Source organism: Pagrus pagrus, assembly GCF_965226575.1.
Source record: "Pagrus pagrus genome assembly, chromosome: 14".
Classification (NCBI taxonomy): domain Eukaryota; kingdom Metazoa; phylum Chordata; class Actinopteri; order Spariformes; family Sparidae; genus Pagrus; species Pagrus pagrus.
Window position 1 is genome coordinate 19,376,194 of NC_140198.1, and position 17,518 is coordinate 19,393,711.

Here is a 17,518-nt window from a genome sequence, read left to right on the forward strand (position 1 = left end):
TGTTTGGGGAGTTTGACCCGTATTCGGGGACCAGTGGTCGAATGTGACTGTGCTTTACTTGAGCATTTCAATTTTATGCAACCTTACATTTCTACTCCACTACATCAGAGGCCAAAATTGTACTTTCTGCTCCAACTGTCTGACAGCTTTAGTTGGTTACTTTTATAGATTATAATTTTTAATATCCATTCAGTCCAATGAGAACCAGATATCTCCGAATTAGGTGATTGTTAATGCTTGTGATGAACTGAAGGATGAAGTCTTCCTTCACGGGTTGGGAAAATCCTTAAGCTAAATAAACTATTCAACAATCTTCTTGGATTAGCTGGAAAATATATTGTCACAAAGCTGAAAACAGGCTGTTTTCCTGAGCTCATGAGAAGTTGACTTTACAGAGATAAGACAAACATGATGATCTTGTAGAATATATATTGCTGTGGATTAAACTAACCGACAGCATATTAATTATCTACAAATATAAAACCCACATGTTAAAGGAAAGTTTAACCAGAAATGAGATATGACTCATTATCTACTCACCGTCATGCTGATGGAAAGTCAGGTGAGGTTCTGCAGTCCACAAAAACAGCGCTGCAGCACTTTCCCAAACAACTGAAGTAGATGGAGACTTGTTTTGTAACATAAAAACAGTTGAGTAAAGCCAATCAATGGCTCATCCATAGTAATCCTATTCTCCAGGAGCCCCGAAATCCCAAATTGATTTGAAAAGACAATATTTACACCGTCACAGTCCAGCTTGGCCACCCACTTCATACATGGTGAGCGCTAACGCTTTTAGCTTAGCAGCTACAGTAAAGATTCCAGCTTTAAAAAGAGGGTGTAAAAAAGGTCTACACAAATCAATTTGGGATCTTTGGGCTTCTGGAGACTGAATTATGCCAGATATTTTGGTTGATTTTTTATGTTTTAAAACAAGTCCCCATCTCCTTCAGTTGTTCAGGAGAGTGCTGCAACGCTGCTTTGCCGTGAAGCTCCAGAAAATGTTTTGTGGACTAAGAAACTTCACCTGACTTTCCACTGACATGAGGGTGAGTAGATAATGACAAAAATTTACATTTTGGGGTGAATTTATCGTTTAACGCGGAGGTTATATTAATCCAGAAACATTATCTATAATAGTGAAACACTGAGAGAAATCAAATTTTTGAATGCAAGCGTTTTACTTTTACTTAAAGGTGCAGTATGTAAGAATTGGCCGCTTGTCGCATTCATAGTCAAAGCAAATAGGAGGCAGCATACAACCACAGCAACCGCTAGTTTCTGCTAACTGTCACTGCCATTAGCTAGTTAGCTCAGTTAGCCGTGCAGCTGGCAGTCTGAACGGAGAGCTTGGTGCTTACACCACTAGCTGGTCAGCATGCTAAGTTCAGTAAACGACTCCTCAACATAATTTAATTTAATTAAATTCTGTTGACCTTTTAGTGATTCATTAAAAATGTTTTCAGATAAAATTATTGCAGACTGCACCTTTAAGTATAGGATTTGAATATTTCTTCCACCACTAAAGGGGACTACAGGTCGGGATATCTTGGCATCTGCTGAACCAATTCTGGTCCCTCTCTGTTTTCTCTCTCTGTCTCTTGCAAGGCCCTCAAATTTACTGCAGTGCCACATTAAATGTCTGGAGTGTTGCTTTAATCTGGTCTCAATACTGCAACTGTATTGAGCATCAGCCTTTACAGAGTGACGAACTAATAATGTATTCTTTACAGCAGAAATGCACAATATCTGATTATCTAAAAGCACTGACATTATTTTCATTTCATCATTTTTTTGTTTATTTTTTGTGTGTCTCCTGACTTGCTGATTATTCCCAGTAGAAAGAAAAATGGAGCATCCTCCATATCGTCTGCCACCATCTCCTGGAGAGAAACAATCATCTGTTGTGCATTTGTCAGCAGTAACATGTGTTGTGTCGTTTGACTACCCCCTGGTGAGAACATAAGGAACTGTGAGACGTGGAGGAAGGTTAACTCAAAGGTCCACATCACTGAGCACCAGAGTGACGTGATGTATGGGCCCTAGTTGCCCTCACTTTGAGCTGCTGTCAATAGTCTTCTGAGAGCAGATGAGGTTCATCTCAAAAGACAAGAATTTAGAGAGATTGTATTTCAAGCCGGCGGGGTCACTCGTCCCATTAGCCTGTTAGTGCTGACTGAGACTGATGGGGAAAATCCTGCGGGAGAAGTGAAGCCTTGGTGTCACTGCAGGTCTGGTGTAGGTGAGGGCTGATCTGTGCTGACACTGGGTATCAAGGAGGGTGGTTAAAGGATACGATCAGCCACTACTGAGCAATGCCGAGATGTCACAAGCCTAATTCAACAAAACAGCTTTGACAAGAGAAGCCCCGATGACAACTGCTGTGTCATTTCCCCTCTGACTCTGTTCCTCTGACATCCAGGCCAGGTTTTCTTCATGTCGTGAGTATTTCCTCTTAACTTTTGGCTTCTGACTGAGCTCATGTATTAAACACTGCTGTTTGTAAAGTATCCTTTGGTTCAAGGTTGTTACAAAGACCACCACAAGTGAAAAGGGTAAAGTTTTAATTAATATCACCATCAATCTGAAATGTTATGTTTAAATATGTAAAATGAGACTTTAATTGAAGCATGAAGGTCCAATCCAAACATTGAATAAAGCCAGGTTCGAAATTATTGTTAAATTTCATTCACATATCAGAGTCAAAGGTTTTTACAGAGGAAATTTTTCTTATTTCTTATTATAACTCCATAAAAAAATCAATTTTTGCCACATTTTTAAGGGTTAAATGTTTCATAAATCAGGCTATGAGTGATATATGAACAAACCCCCTTCATTAAAACCATCACAATATAGATGGGATGAAACTGAAAACCTTTGTGCTGCTAAAGTGGATATTTCTGGCTCAGAGTGTGAGGAAAAACTCATTTTGAGGTACGATATGTATTTGAACTTAGTTTTCTGACCCCAAAATATGGTGAATAGGGGGAAAAAACTTCATTATACGTTTTCTGACATTTTTATGTTTAAATATGCAAATTAAAAAGGATTTGTATAAATATTCACCTCAAGGTACAAGGTAATTTATTCATCATTTTTAAAAAAATTAACTGAAAGTTTGTGAACTCCTTCAAACAAAATTAGCACCTAAATGTATATTTTGGCACAACAACAAAAATACTGTCAGTCTGAAAGGAGACATGTTGTGGAGGCAAATCAGCCCAACATTTAAAATTGACAAGATAACTGAATGAAATAATTCTGTTTTAACCCTGCACTGTCTCTCATTGGCTCTCCACTAAAATATGTAATATGTATAAGTGTCAAAGCTCAGAAGTGACAAGGTTATTCTGAGGCTTCGTTCTCATATCTCATGGTGGTTACGTTCATTTCTGGGATTCCCTAAACATCCCATGAAACAGAAGAGCAGCAGATAAAGTTGGGCAATGACTGCAGGATGCAAAGAAACAATAAAAAAAGAACAAAAAAATGAATTGAAAATGAAATGAAATGAAAATGAGTTAATTTCATTTGTCTTCTCAAGATCTCGAGTTATTATCTCGAAATAAAAACTGCCGTTTTCTCGAGATAACGGGACAATTTTCTCGAGATCGCGAGATAACGGGACAATTTTCTCAAGATCTCGAGATAACGGGATAATTTTCTTGAGATCTCGAGATAACGGGACAATTTTCTTGAGATCTCGAGATAACGGGATAATTTTCTTGCGATCTCGAGATAACGAAACTTTGTTTTCCCGAGATAACGATATAATTAATTCGAGATCTCGAGATAATGACTGTGATATGATAGGCCTGAGATTATGGAGACGCCCGGGACCTCGTAGCTGGTCAGCTATGTAGTTAACTACGACATCAGCGATATAGCTGAAGCCTTGCTAACTGTCTTTTTAGATTACCCACACTAATGTGTATATTATCTGTAATAGCAAGGCATAATGCTATTTCAGCATGTGTCAGGCCTTGATTGAAAAGATATGTGACGCGGTGATCGATATGCTCCTGCTCCTCTGACATTACTACACTGAATGATGTTTCCTGCAATGATTTAATATACTACACTATCGTTTGTTTTGTCAAGATCTCGAATTAATTATATCGTTATCTCGGGAAAACAAAGTTTCGTTATCTCGAGATCTCGAGAAAATTATCCCGTTATCTCAGGAAAACGGCAGTTGTTATTTCGAGATAACAAGCTATTTTTTTTTGCTCACTATTTTTCTTTAAATCAGAGCTTTGGAGCTTGACTGAGCTCAACAACCTTCAGTTATACTGTAGGCAAACACAGTTAACATTTTGTTATTGTTGGTTATTGTTGCTGAAAGACACCTCACACATGTTCACACACCTTCATAAAACAATCACATCAGTTACATTACATTACATGTTAAACTGCATTGTCCCTAAAATGAAATGAAATTAAATTAAATTAAATAAAAAAAAATAATAATGTGCAGTGTTTCTTTATTTCATGTATTCAGTAGATGTATTCATTGCATCCAGTCCTGCTGTTATTGATCAGATATAATTTGGATATTTTGAAATAAAAGAGAAAAAAATACCCTTCCCATGACGTCAGCGCAAACGGCCAATCAGCGCCATGGGAATCTCTCTCTCTCGCTCGCTTGATCGCTCTCTGTGCGTGCGTGCGTGCGTCCGTGCGTGTGTGTCAACTAGTTGTTAGCTAGCGCTAGCTACCCAGTTAGCTAGCTTGTTGAAACATTTTAACATAGGCACCGTTTATGCCAAGAAACAGCTGTCGTTCACCATGAGAGAGGACCCCCGCTCCCGCTGCGTGTCCGTCTACCCTTAAAGCCAAAGAGGATGGGGGACTTTGGGAGAACAATGATAAGTTAGCCAACGCCAACAGAAGAGTGAAGCTACAGTTTTTGGACACTGGCGATTGCCTTGCTCGCTAGCATCCTGAGCAGGAAAGCTCTGAGATTTTGCAAGGACTGGATGCGGAAGGAGGATATGAGGCAAGCTGGACAGCTAATGCTAATTGTAAGCTATGCTGGGATCCAAATGTGGAAAACATTTCACTGTGAGCACAATTATCAAATCTGTCGAGCTGAGCTAAGCTAACAGTAGCTAATGACGAGCAACTAACATTAACCTAGCGACCAGCGGTTAAGCTAACTTGTTGTTGCAGGCTGGCGTTGCATTTACTCAGTTAACGAGAGGGACATTACCCAGGTTGAAATGCTGATAGAGTAGCTATATGCGGCCTAGCATTAGCCGGCAACTAGCGTCAAGCTATCTAATGATGTTTAACGTTTGTCAGCCAGTTTGCAGTAGAGTGCTCCTGCTGTCGATTATGTTTCCACATTAGCCGAGGTGATTGAAGGCGGTGGTGGTGGAATAGGTCGAATTTTACCGTTTATAGATATTCGTAAGCTAGGCTAAATTGTCTGTTAGCTTGCTAATGTCAATCAGAAAACTTAATCTAGCTGGCACAGCATTGGCCTGGACATGAAGATAGGGCATTTTAGGCTCTGCCGTCGTGTCTAAAATCTGAAAAAGATAAATACTATGTCAAGTAGCTCCCCTGTTGTGTTGGTTTGGTTAGGAGACATCGGCTGATAAAAGTTACTCTCATTTTAATCGTTGTAGTGACAGTGTCAGCTCAACTCATTCTCACCTTTTTGAGTTTAGTGATCAGTTAAAAAAAAAAAAAAAAATCTGCACAGTAGTAGCTGGTTAGATAATAATTACTATGATCTGATATGGAAATGAAGTATGTGGTGTTAAATGGTCATGTTTCAAATGTAGCCCCATTTACAAATCTGATGTTTTGTTGAATTACTTCAAGATGGACTGGAAATGAAGTGGGAACTGTAACGTTTAATAATGATTATGTGAACATAAGGAAGTAAAGCAAGACAACTTGAAAGATAGTTGGAATTTAACTCCACGACTGATACGTGCATGTGGGCCGCTAACTTGATATGTGATTTTCAGCGTAATTTCATGAAGGGAAAAATGCCTAGGATGAATTTCTTCCCACTAAATGTGTTTTAAATGTAGCTTCATTCGAGAAAACAAACCAGTTGTGATCTTTCTTACAGATGAATGTTTTTTCATACATTCAGTGGGTTACCAATGTGCCAAAAAGTCACTCTCCTGATTACCCAACAAGGATTAGGCTAGAGTGTGGCAACGTCGGTGCAGGGAGAGGACACATACTGGCACAAGAATATGCAAGGACTCTTGACCTCCACTGAAGTATACATATCCAAGACACAGAACTATTGTCCTTGATGAAACAGTCTTGGTTAACCTGCCATCCCCAATGGAAGTGCCATCATAGACACAAGATACTGTGGCTCGAACTGCTGCACAGTTTTCTGAGCCTTGCGGGAAGTGTTTCAGCTTGTGGTTGAGCCTGAAGGTGGAGATGGGTTCCCAAGCTCTTCAGATACTGCGGCAGGGCGTGTGGGCTTCGCTCACGGGAGGCTGGTACGTGGACCCCCATCAGAGCACGTTCTCCAACTGCTTCCACCTCTACCTTTGGATATTTCTCCTGGCCTTCCCCTTTCTGCTGTACATGGTAAGCACATTTTCACATCAGGTTGACAAACCACTACATTCAGACTCATGTCCTTCCTCATTAAGACATTTCCAAATGTTATCAAGGAGAGTTACTTCTACTTGCCAGACATGACAACTGCACAGGAAATTTACACAACACACTAGAAACCACAACATTACCTCATATTTAGTCCTCTAATTGTGCAAATCATGATGAAAGACCTGATCCAATACGGCAGCGTTCACAAAATGAGGTGGCATTTAAAGGGAAGCTTGATGTTCAGTCTTGATGTTGTTTTAGTCGCCATCATTTGTATGAGCTGTGTTAACATAAAGCCACCAACTTTATGTCACCTGGTAGGCAGACGACCAGACAGGTTTAAACAAATCATCAGTTCAAACCAGTCGTTGTGAAAATGAAAGTGAATGCATCCAAATTAGCATTTTAATCCTCCTATGTAACTGAAAACTGTGCATGCAAAGAAAGTTGGACCAGGAGGTCTGCAAGTTCCATTCACAACTGATAATGTGGGGCATAACTTTAAAATTTGCTGTCAGTCAGAACATCTGTGGTTGCACATTGCATTGTGTTGCAAAGTTGCTGTGGTGGCCAGAAGGAATGGTCAGATCTTCATAAAATAGACCCTTATTTAAAAATGACTCATCTAAAATAACTTAATAAATTGTACCAGTGCTTAGTTTAATGTCAACACCTCATTTTTACCGTCTTTGATAAGAAATGATTGTATAATACTGTCTACAAGCTTCCTCTTTAAAATGAGACATATGAGACATACAGTGTGTGTTTGGGTTGATGTTGTTTTTGAGATTTACAATTTGTCAGCAAGTGTTAAATCATTTGCAGTACTTATTTGTAGGGGTGTCACAATTTTTGTCACTTTTTGCAGGTTAGGGCAAGAAAAAAAAATATTCACCAGAAATAAAGATCCCAGAGTTCAACAAACACACGTCCCTTCAGGAATTCAACAAGAAACAACAAAAGATAGAAATTCTGTTTCTTACAAAGTTTGTTTTTTCCAGTCGGTTCTGAGTAAACATCTTCTTGAGCAGATTAATAAAGGATCTCTGGCAATGTTATCAGTTCTGTTCAGTTCACTTCTTCCCCACGAGTACGCCCTCTTCCCAAACAAATCAGTAAAAAGTTTCCTCCATGACAAGTCAGTTGATCTTCTTCGTGCTCAGACGATGAGTGTCTGGAAGTTCAGCTGCATGCTACCAGTGAGCTAGCTGTGTCCTCTTTTAGTGCAAGTTGACAGAATTGGACACAAGAAAAATACTGTGAGAATCGTCAGTCCTGCTTTTGATTTCGATGACCGAAATCGAAAGCTTATTTTCGATCGATTTTCATTTTAGACCTGAAACCATGACACCCCTACACTTTCCCTGAGGTGGACTGAAATGTCTCATATTTAGTCTCAGTTTCTGTTGTCTTTTCACTCTCTCAGGCACTTCCTCCCAGCTTGGTGGTAGCGGGCGTGTACTCTGCTGTGGTGGCCGTCTTTTTCACAGCCATTAAGGTGGTGAACTACCGGCTTCATGCTATGTTCGACCTCGGGGAGATCATAGAGAAGAAGCAGGCTTCGCTCACAGCTGAAGCCCCAAAGACAGAGGAAGGAGATGAAGGTTCAGGTGCCCATGATGGGAATCAGCACAGGTGAGAAGATGTTTTCTGGCTGATTTTTGTAGAAAGATTTTGGAAACACATTGTTGTGAAATGGTGAATCCTTTTTTATTTTCTGTGTGTAACTTCTTCACAGGGATAGTCATGTTGGTGTAGAGATGACTGTGTTTCGGAAGGTCAACTCAACACCCCCAGTGCGCTGTAGCTCCCAGCACTCTCTGTTTGGATTGAACCAGGTGTCGGTGAGGATTACCATATTTTGTCTTCATTCTTCTTCCCCCATTGTTTCTCCTATTGTACTCGGTAGAAAATGTAAAATGGCCTTGTTGATATGTATATTTTTAAGCACTAACTATTTATTTACTTTTAAATTGTTCTTATTCTTCAGGAGTTTCTGCCCCAGCTGGAGGATTCAGGGGGCACTAAGGGTAAGTTTCTGGATTCTGTGTTTTTGTACTGCATAACAGAATTGCCACGTTTTTATTTTAAACAGTGGTAGAGCGCAGTGATGAACAACTATGAAATGAATCTGCAACTGTTTTGATATTAAATCTGTTTCAAGTCATTTTAAAAAATGATCATTTTAAAGTCAAACTTCTTAAATGTGAATAATTTCTCGTTTCTTAACTCCTTTATGACGGTAAACTGATAATCTTTGGGTTGTGGACAAAATGAAGTATTAGAATACAACATCTTGGGCTTTTTGGAAACAAACCAACATTTTTCACCATTTTCTGACATTTCACAGACCAAACAACAAATCCATTAATCGAGAAAATAATCCACAAATTGATCGACAGTCAAAATAATCACTAGTTGCAGCTCTGAACAGTGGCATATAATGTATAATCTTGATTGTTTGCGGACATTGTCCTTACGTTTTTTAGTGACATCTTTTCCTTTAACGCAGATATCAAAGAGCTAATACGGGAACAAGGCAGCAATAATATGATTGTTACATCAGCTCACCGTGAGGTCCTACGCCAGAGTTCCCAGGACACCATTAGTAAGTCTGCTACTACTGCGTGAACACAAACAAGCATCATACACACTGAACAACTTCTAATCCTGCCTGTGTGCAAATAAGTCACTGCTCAGGAGCCCAGGCTGTAAGCATACCAATACTGTGCACATCCCATTGTAGGCATGGCACTTGATTCTGTCCCTCAGGGTGAAGGGTAGTGCATGCATTTAAATGTATAATAAAATAAATAAAAAACAACAGCTCTGGCACCTGAGAAGCAGAGTTCAAAACCTATGTCAAAGCTATCCAAAGTGCATTTCAATCTGATTTTGGTTTGTGTTAACGTACAGGGGGTCCCAGTGTGGTCCAGTCCTGCATTGCTGCTGCTCTGGGAGGGGATTTCCCTGGTCTTATGGGAATATCTGGAGTGTCAGCTGGATTTGGAGAACATGGAGACTGCTTGTCTATCCCCCCTTCACCCTCCAGTCAAGAAGATGGAGGCGAGAAAGAACAGTTGCAGGAAGTAGAGGAGTTCCCAGAACAACTCTCTCACCAGAGTCCTGAGGACAATGGGTTGGGGGCTTATTCTCCCCTCGGCCCCTCTGCTGAATCTGGGAGCCTGGGGGACACTCCCCTTAGCCCCCTTATAAAGAGCAGCTTAAGTGAGGAGCTGAGTGAAAATCTGCTGGGTTTGGGCCTTGACCCTGTGGCATTTGCACCAGGGACTGAGCACCCAGGCAGCCGCAGTGGGGTAGCACTAGCTGCCGGATCCACTGACAGCTGTTTCAGTGCAGGTGGAGCCACCACAGACCGTGAGACACTAAGCACTGTTAGCAGTTACCGCAGTGAAAAAACTGACTCCACTCAGCTGGAAAGTCCTTCGTTCAGCCAGCCCCGGCCTGCAGATGGACAGGCTTCTGCTTCAGCACCAGCAATGGGCTCCAGTATCCCCAGGCCTGCAGACGATCCACCAGGGCAGGGTGGCAGTGATACGGACAACCTGTCAGACAGCGTGTTACTGCGCTCCCCTTCCAAAGAATTCTCCCTCAGCCAGGGGCTAGACAGGACACTTGTTGAAGGAGAGGATTTGCCCCATGTACTCTGTGATATAGCACAGCCCCCTCCTCTCCAGAACTCTTCCCCTTCAAGCAGTGGCCACTCGGAGGTTTGTGATTTAGACAGAAACGTACCAGTTCCTCCTCTACCCCCTCCCCGGCAGGCCAATTCAGTGCCCTCAGGGCTGGCCCTGGGTCTGGTGTGTTCTGAGCCTGCTTTGCCCATATCCTCTACCCCCTTTTTACTGCCTGACCAGTCTGCTCTGCAAGCCCAGCAGGTTGTGCGCCCTAAAGACTTAAAGCTGCTGCGGGCCAGCGGCAGTAGCGTGGGGCACAGGCCAGGCCGAAGGAAAGCTCCACGAAGGCGAGCTGGAGCAGGAAGCAGTAGTTTTGACTGTGGCTCTTACAGGCGTCACCACAATCATAGGCAACACAGAGATTACATCCCGGTGCGCAACCGACTGGGCGCCAAGGCTTACAGTGAAAGTTTGTTTGAGGATTCCAGCGACGAGGACGATGGCAGCGACATGAGCGCTGGCTCCAGCCTGGGGTCTCAGCGGCGATACAGCTCAGACGACGACGATGATGATGATGACTCGAGTTCCTCTACCTCCTGCTACTCCCCGGACCTCGCTAACACTGGCATTACATCCCCGCTCCCCCCTGCTGCTCAACTGCCCACTCCAAGGGAAGGGGATTTACCTGAAACTGCTGGCCCCTCACATTCACGTGCTGCTCAGCGCTCTTCAAGCACAGCGAGTGCCAAGACTCATGCAAGAGTGCTAAGTATGGATGGGGCAGGTGGAGGCCAGAGCAACACAGCGGCTATGCCTTCTACTCTGCTTACAATGCCCTCCACCTCCACCCCTGCACCTCGCACTCTCACCATCTCCAAGTCTGACCTGGAAGCTCGCACCATTCACACTGACGGCTTCCCTGGAACTCATCATCATCGGCTGGATTCTCTCGGAGGCTCTTGGACTGGAAACCAGATGGGCTGGAGGGCAGAAGAGCTGGTTGAAGAGGGAGCTGTGGGAGGAGGTGAGTTGAAGGAACTTTACAGTTGGTCACCAGAATCTGTTTTTGTTAAATGACCTCCTGGTGTTTGGTGCAGATGAAGGCAGAATCCTGGGATGGAGGTGTGTTCTCAGTGTGTTTTGTAGTAGCTAATCCAAGTTACCAGCCTTGGAAGGGGGCGCCCACTAGCTCAGTTGGTAGAGCAGGTGTCCTATGTAGAGAGGCCCTGTCCTCGCTGCAGCGGCCCAGGGTTTGAGTCTGTCCTGCGGCCGTTTGCTGCATGTCACCTGGTCTTTTATTTTGTCAGAAAGTAAGTTGGGAAATGATGTCCCCTATTTTAGCAGTCTTTTGCCATGTCATGAGTAGCCATAAAGTAGAGCTGGCCAATATATGGCCGATCCTAGCATTTGTTCAAGATTTCAAAATATTGAGATACTGCCTAAAAATATTGTGATATTATTTTAAGGCCATATCACCCAGCTCTACCAAAAAAAGAGTTAACTGTAGCCAACACAGCCATGTAGATTATCATCATTATTGTGCAAAAAATAAATGATAATTTTATATCTAGTGAAAAAATTGCATTCCAAAAATTGGAAGACAAATAAGTTCAACTTTCAAATAAAGTTATTTTATTAAAATTTAGTGTTGGCAACTACAGAAAGATCAAATTTCCTGAACTTATAAATGGTTATCATGTAGGATTAAATCAGTTTGCTGCCTGACATGGACCATGGCTGAACATATTTGGTTGTGTGATTTAGAATCATTATCCTTTTCGAGGCTAACTTGATCCACAGATGTGAAACTAAACATTTCTGGACTGACCTTGAATCAGTGCCATCTTTCACATTTATGACTCATCTTGTAGTTTACAAACTGTTAAATAAATGTGAAGTAGATTTATAGATGAGGAAAAGAAACTGCCCTGCTACATGGTGTATTAGTCATATTTTGTAATGTTTTGTCAACAGAAACATTTTCTGTGACATGCATGCTTTACAGTAGGTTTTTTTTTATATTGAGAGACCAGTCAACGTTGGCCTGGACTTTTTGATCATTACCACTTAATTTACGACGAAAAGATGCCATGCCAAGATGAACATCTTTTAATTTCAAGCAGCCTTGTTGTTATTGGCTAGAAGCCGCATTAATGCCTCACTCTGTAAACAACTCACTGAAGAAATGGTGACAACCTTCAGAGGTCTTCTGTCTCTGGCAGACTTACAGTGATGAGTTGCTAAACATTAGTATAGGGCAGGAGCCTTTGCTGTGTTGAAACAGAACTAGGGCTGCAACTAATGATGAATCTGCAGATTATTATCACAATGAATTGTTTAGTCTATAAAATGTTTAAGAAATTGTGAAAAATGCTCAGGACAGTTTCTCAGAGCCCATCATCAGAGTGATGTCTTCACATGGCCTCTCTCTGTCTAGTCAACACCCACTCTTCATCATAAACGACAAAGAAAAGCAATTTTGCTTGAATTTGACAATCGATTATCAAAATAATTGGCTAATAATTTTTCTTTTAATCGAACTAATCGATTAATTGACTGATCGGTGCAGCTCGAAACAGAACATGTACAGATACTTATTACTGTTCTTTTCACCTTTGTTCTAGCAATTGAGAAACTATTACCAATAAGAGTGATAACAAGTGGGAAAAAAAGAAAGAAGAAAAATAAAATCAAGATAAAATCAGTGACAACCACAGAATCAATAGAGCCTTTTGTCGCTTTGGCCACACATAAATTTGGCACACAGTGTAAAGTTAACAGAAAGAAAATGTATATTAGAGCAGGATGAGCCCCCAACAACCAGAATATCAGCACAGATCCCCTCATTTGATTCAATATCAATACTTCATGATTGAGTTACATCACATAAATATCAATGTTGTTAAGAATTTATCCTAGGAACTTAAATTTCATTGAACAAGTGAGCAACACGTCGTATACGTGGAATTTGCTGTGGTATTTAAGCACATAACAATAAACATAGTACGGGAAAATAGATTTACAAAAAAAACAAGTACTGCAAAAGTCGAGCATAAATAGAAAATACAAAAATGTACAATAGTGTGTTAAGTTAACTTTATAGGCTTAATTATAAACACATAGCACAGTTTCTTTGGCTAATGCATAATGATTAAAACGTGACAGCTATTTTTTATTATTTCCTTTTTAGGCCTAGGTGTGCAAAACCGTGAGATGCATAAAAGTCCTGCACCACTTGGAAGGGCATCATCATTATGCATATTTAAAAATGAATATAGTATACTCTGTCACACAGCCACGTATGGACTCTCAGCACCAGATGCTTCATTTAAGGATAGTACATCCACTTTGAGCACAGACTGAGTCTGCTTACTAATTCATCTGCACTGTTTGCATCAGAAGACAGCTGGCAAGCTAACGTTGGCTACCTGTCAGGGACAGACTGAATAAAGTAAAATCCACACTCTGTTCACTCGACCTCCACGGCTTCATATCTCACAGCCAGAGATAAGATCACCTTATCAAACACAAACTGAAAGCAGATCAGTGTAAAGTGTCCTTTTTTCATTTTATCCCTCTCATAGTTGCAGTGTCTAGAGTTGGGGTCAGCTAACCATTTGATATATTCACATCACAGTTTATGTGCCATATTTTATAGCCAGCAATCTACATTACTTTTTACACTTAAAACACAAATTGTATGCACGTTGTGATAAATCAACTTCTGGAAAGTAGATATTTTACACACCATGCAGCCCTAACTGCAAACTGAAACAAGAGCGCTGTAACAGTGAAATGCGTGTATTTAACACACACTTAGTTGCATTGTATTAGGTGCACCTACCTAGTGCAGTCTAATACAACTATCCTGCATAAATAATTAAAGGTTGTGATGCTCAGTTTTTATTGAAACTGTATTAGAGAGGTGTCAATCAACTGTATGCCTATCATCCTGAAATATGATCGAAAATCACAATATGGCTAAGTGCATCTAAATCGCAAGGACCTGCCTTTTTTTATGTAAAAGTAAAATGTGTCACAAAACAGCATTATAATGAAGTACTGTACTGCTGTGGAGTCGCCCTGTCCTACAAATCTTGTTCACCATATGTAAGAAAACATGTGTTTGTTAAAGACCCCAACAAATGTCACATCATCACAGTTTTAGTTTTTCAGTTAAAATAAAAATTTTGATCCAAAAATCGTAAACCATATCACATTCACAAATGCAGAATCTGTCAGAATGATGGCCATTTCAATATCAGGTAAAAACCCACCCAGTGCCAAGCTCCGCAAAACTCCAACAAGAGCTGCGGCACCACCTGCTTAACTAAACACTTTACAGCTTTGTTTGTTGTCTATCCAGTCCTGTTTCAAACTGAGTCAATCCCAAGTGAATTTTATTGTGAAAAATCTGCCAAATGGGCATATTTCATCTGGAATAGTCCTGCACTGTCCAAACACTGAACAGAAATCTGTAATTAGACAGATGACTGTCGATCACACAGATGGAGCAGTATTCCTTGTTTGGACCTGTCTTTCTCTACAATGAAACAGAGCCAAGCAGCCTTAAAACCCCCTATCTGGGCCAGGAAATAATAAGATAATAAAATGTAGTTAAAGAAACAACATTAAAGCAATTTACAACAATTGGTGACATTTTCTCAGAGCTGATGGCAAGACAACTTAATAACATAATTAACACCTATCAAGATAACAAAATTAATACCATTTAAGTTCTGTAATAAAAACACAACCAGTGAAAGATTATAGCTTATCTTCAAGGCCAGAATGCAGGAAGGCATTGAAGTCAATACAGGATAAAATCGAACCATGAATAAATGCATGTCTGAAAGTGTAAGAATGATATGGTCCAGGATGTGTTTAGCTGATTAAATAACACCCGAGGATTGTTTGTTGAATTTCAAACCAGAATCAAAATGCACTGAAATACGACAGTGATAACAATGATAAAACAAATGTTTTATTAGATCAGTCAATCAGAATACAAATCAAATGATTCTTTAGCAAAACTCTTTTGATTTTAAATTGTGTGATCAAATGTGTATCGATGTCGGGGTAATTTTAGAGGAGGGATATATTAATTCAGATCTTTGGTTAAAGGTGCAATATGTAAGAATTGGCCACCTGTTGAATTCCTGCTCCTAACAAACCGGGGCCAGCAATATCACCAGAGTAACTGCTCCCATTAGCTAGTTAGCTCAGTTAGCCGTGCATCTAGTGGTTCAGACTAGGAGCTCGGAGCACCAGGGGCGTGTCTCCACATAGTTCACATGCTAACTTCAGTAGATCACCACAATGCAAAATATAGATGTCATAATGTCAAAACTGTTATTTCGTCACATTCTGTTGATGATTTTAGATTTTTATTTTTTTTTAATGTTTGCAACTAAAGTTCTTACAAATTGCATCTTACAGCTTTATTCTGTTTGGGACATAAAATCACACAATGTTCAGGATGCTTGTTTGTCGATTGCTGGGTTGCATTAACTTCATTCTACATGAACGTGGCACAATGGCAACAGTAAAATCCAGTACTAGGATATTGTCAGATTGCAGATGCTGTCCAGTTTTATTGCAAATGGTGCCTTGACTATGTATATTGACACTGTAATGTAACCCATTGATGTAACTGATAACCCTCTTCCAGCCATGGCTCCAGAGGATGGAGGCAAACACGACTCGGTCAGCAGTGTTAAGAGGACCCAGGCCATCCGCAGGAGACACAATGCTGGGAGCAACCCTACACCGCCCCCGTCCACCATGGGATCCCCTCCCAGGTTAGTCAAGCGAGGGTAATAGCTGACACCTTGTCTCACCTTGGCCTTTATTTGCCTCAATCTCTACCCAGTCTGCAGTATTCAAAGCTGTTGGCTTGTTTATATTATGATGGTTGTAAGAAATAGTCAACCTGATTTAAAATTGCTACTGTGTTTTAGGGGAAATGTTTCTGGGGATTTGTTTGAAAATTAATATTCTCCACAGGTCTTAGAGAAATGAATAATATAACATTTAATTGCAACTAGCACCAAGGGAACATGCCAGCTTCAGTGGGACAGATGGAGTTCAGTCTTAACACTGCCAAAATTACATTTTACATCTAATGTTGGAAGTGTTTTTTAACAGGTTTTTTTGTGTTTTTGTTTCCGAAGCCTTCAGGACCTTCAGCGGGCTCGCACCTCCTCTCATTCACGGACCCGCACACTTCCCTCAGCCTTACAGTTTGCCTCCTCACTCCTGCTACCCCGCAGTGGCATCCACGAGGCCTCCACCTTCGACGACACATCAGAGGGGGCGGTGCACTATTTCTATGACGAAAGCGGTGAGTCGGCGGCGTTAAAAGGGATGGTTCAACATTTTGGGAAATGTGCTTCTTCGCATACATGTCTGAAAGTAAATGGCTTACAATGCAGGATTTTTCCTAAACAACAAACATAAAACAATGTATGGTCTAGAGACCTTGTCTTTTCTTGTTTTTTTGCTTTGTTGGGGACGTTTATGGGTGTCAGCGATTCTGAAAGGGATAGTTGTTTGTTGGCGAGCCACCAATCCCATATTAACTCAACAATCAACTGTTTTTCTTCTGAACCTTTAAATTATCTGTTTATAAACAGCAACTGACAAAAAACTGCATAGTCTTCTTTTAAATGAGAAGATTGATACCACTCTCATGTCTGTCCTTTTAAATATTAAGCTACAGCCAGTTAGCGTAGCTTAAAGACTGGACACATGGGGAACCAGCTTGCCTTGCTCTGTCCAAAGAGTAGTACTGAAACTGAAGTGTAAAAACGACAAGTTCGGGTTTTGGGGGGGTTGTGTGCCGAACTATTTCTTGGCCGGGCACAGCAACTTCCTGGAAATTGTCACCATGATGTTGCCAGATATCCAGTGGAGATTTGTTTGGACAGAGCCAAGCTAGCTCGGTCATCTCTCCCTGTTTTCAGTCTCGAAGCTAACAGTCTTAACTTCATATTTCTCAGACAAACATGAGAGTGGTATCAACTTCTCCATCTAACTAAGCATATTTCCTAAAAACTTTAATTATTCCTTTCATTGGTATGCATGCAGTTATAAGAAAGACATTGAATTGCACTTACAATCACTTATTATGCTCTGCGTTTTGTTTGATTATAGTGGTCCATGTGAAAGTGTCTGTTGTCTTGGCTCTAAATGCTCCAAACAGTGCTAGATAACTAAAAACTGTTGATGTAGATTAGGAGTGGACCGATTATAGATCTGGCCAATTATCAGGGCCGATATTAAGCATT

The 17,518-nt window shown here is 40.8% G+C and overlaps 1 protein-coding gene across 2 annotated transcripts in view; it reads left to right on the plus strand.

The window, feature by feature from the left end:
- Positions 1-4,699: 4,699 nt before the first annotated feature.
- The window catches only part of LOC311268826 (pecanex-like protein 3), a 29,920-nt gene continuing 17,101 nt past the window's right edge, over positions 4,700-17,518 (plus strand). For both annotated transcript variants that reach the window (XM_084372711.1, XM_084372712.1), the window contains exons 1-9: positions 4,700-5,024; positions 6,089-6,570; positions 8,018-8,226; positions 8,330-8,435; positions 8,582-8,621; positions 9,104-9,199; positions 9,508-11,253; positions 15,901-16,030; positions 16,403-16,572. In XM_084372711.1, the coding sequence (XP_084228837.1) occupies positions 6,418-6,570; positions 8,018-8,226; positions 8,330-8,435; positions 8,582-8,621; positions 9,104-9,199; positions 9,508-11,253; positions 15,901-16,030; positions 16,403-16,572 (2,650 nt within the window). In that variant the 5' untranslated portion in view covers positions 4,700-5,024; positions 6,089-6,417. The remainder of the gene's footprint in view (positions 5,025-6,088; positions 6,571-8,017; positions 8,227-8,329; positions 8,436-8,581; positions 8,622-9,103; positions 9,200-9,507; positions 11,254-15,900; positions 16,031-16,402; positions 16,573-17,518) is intronic.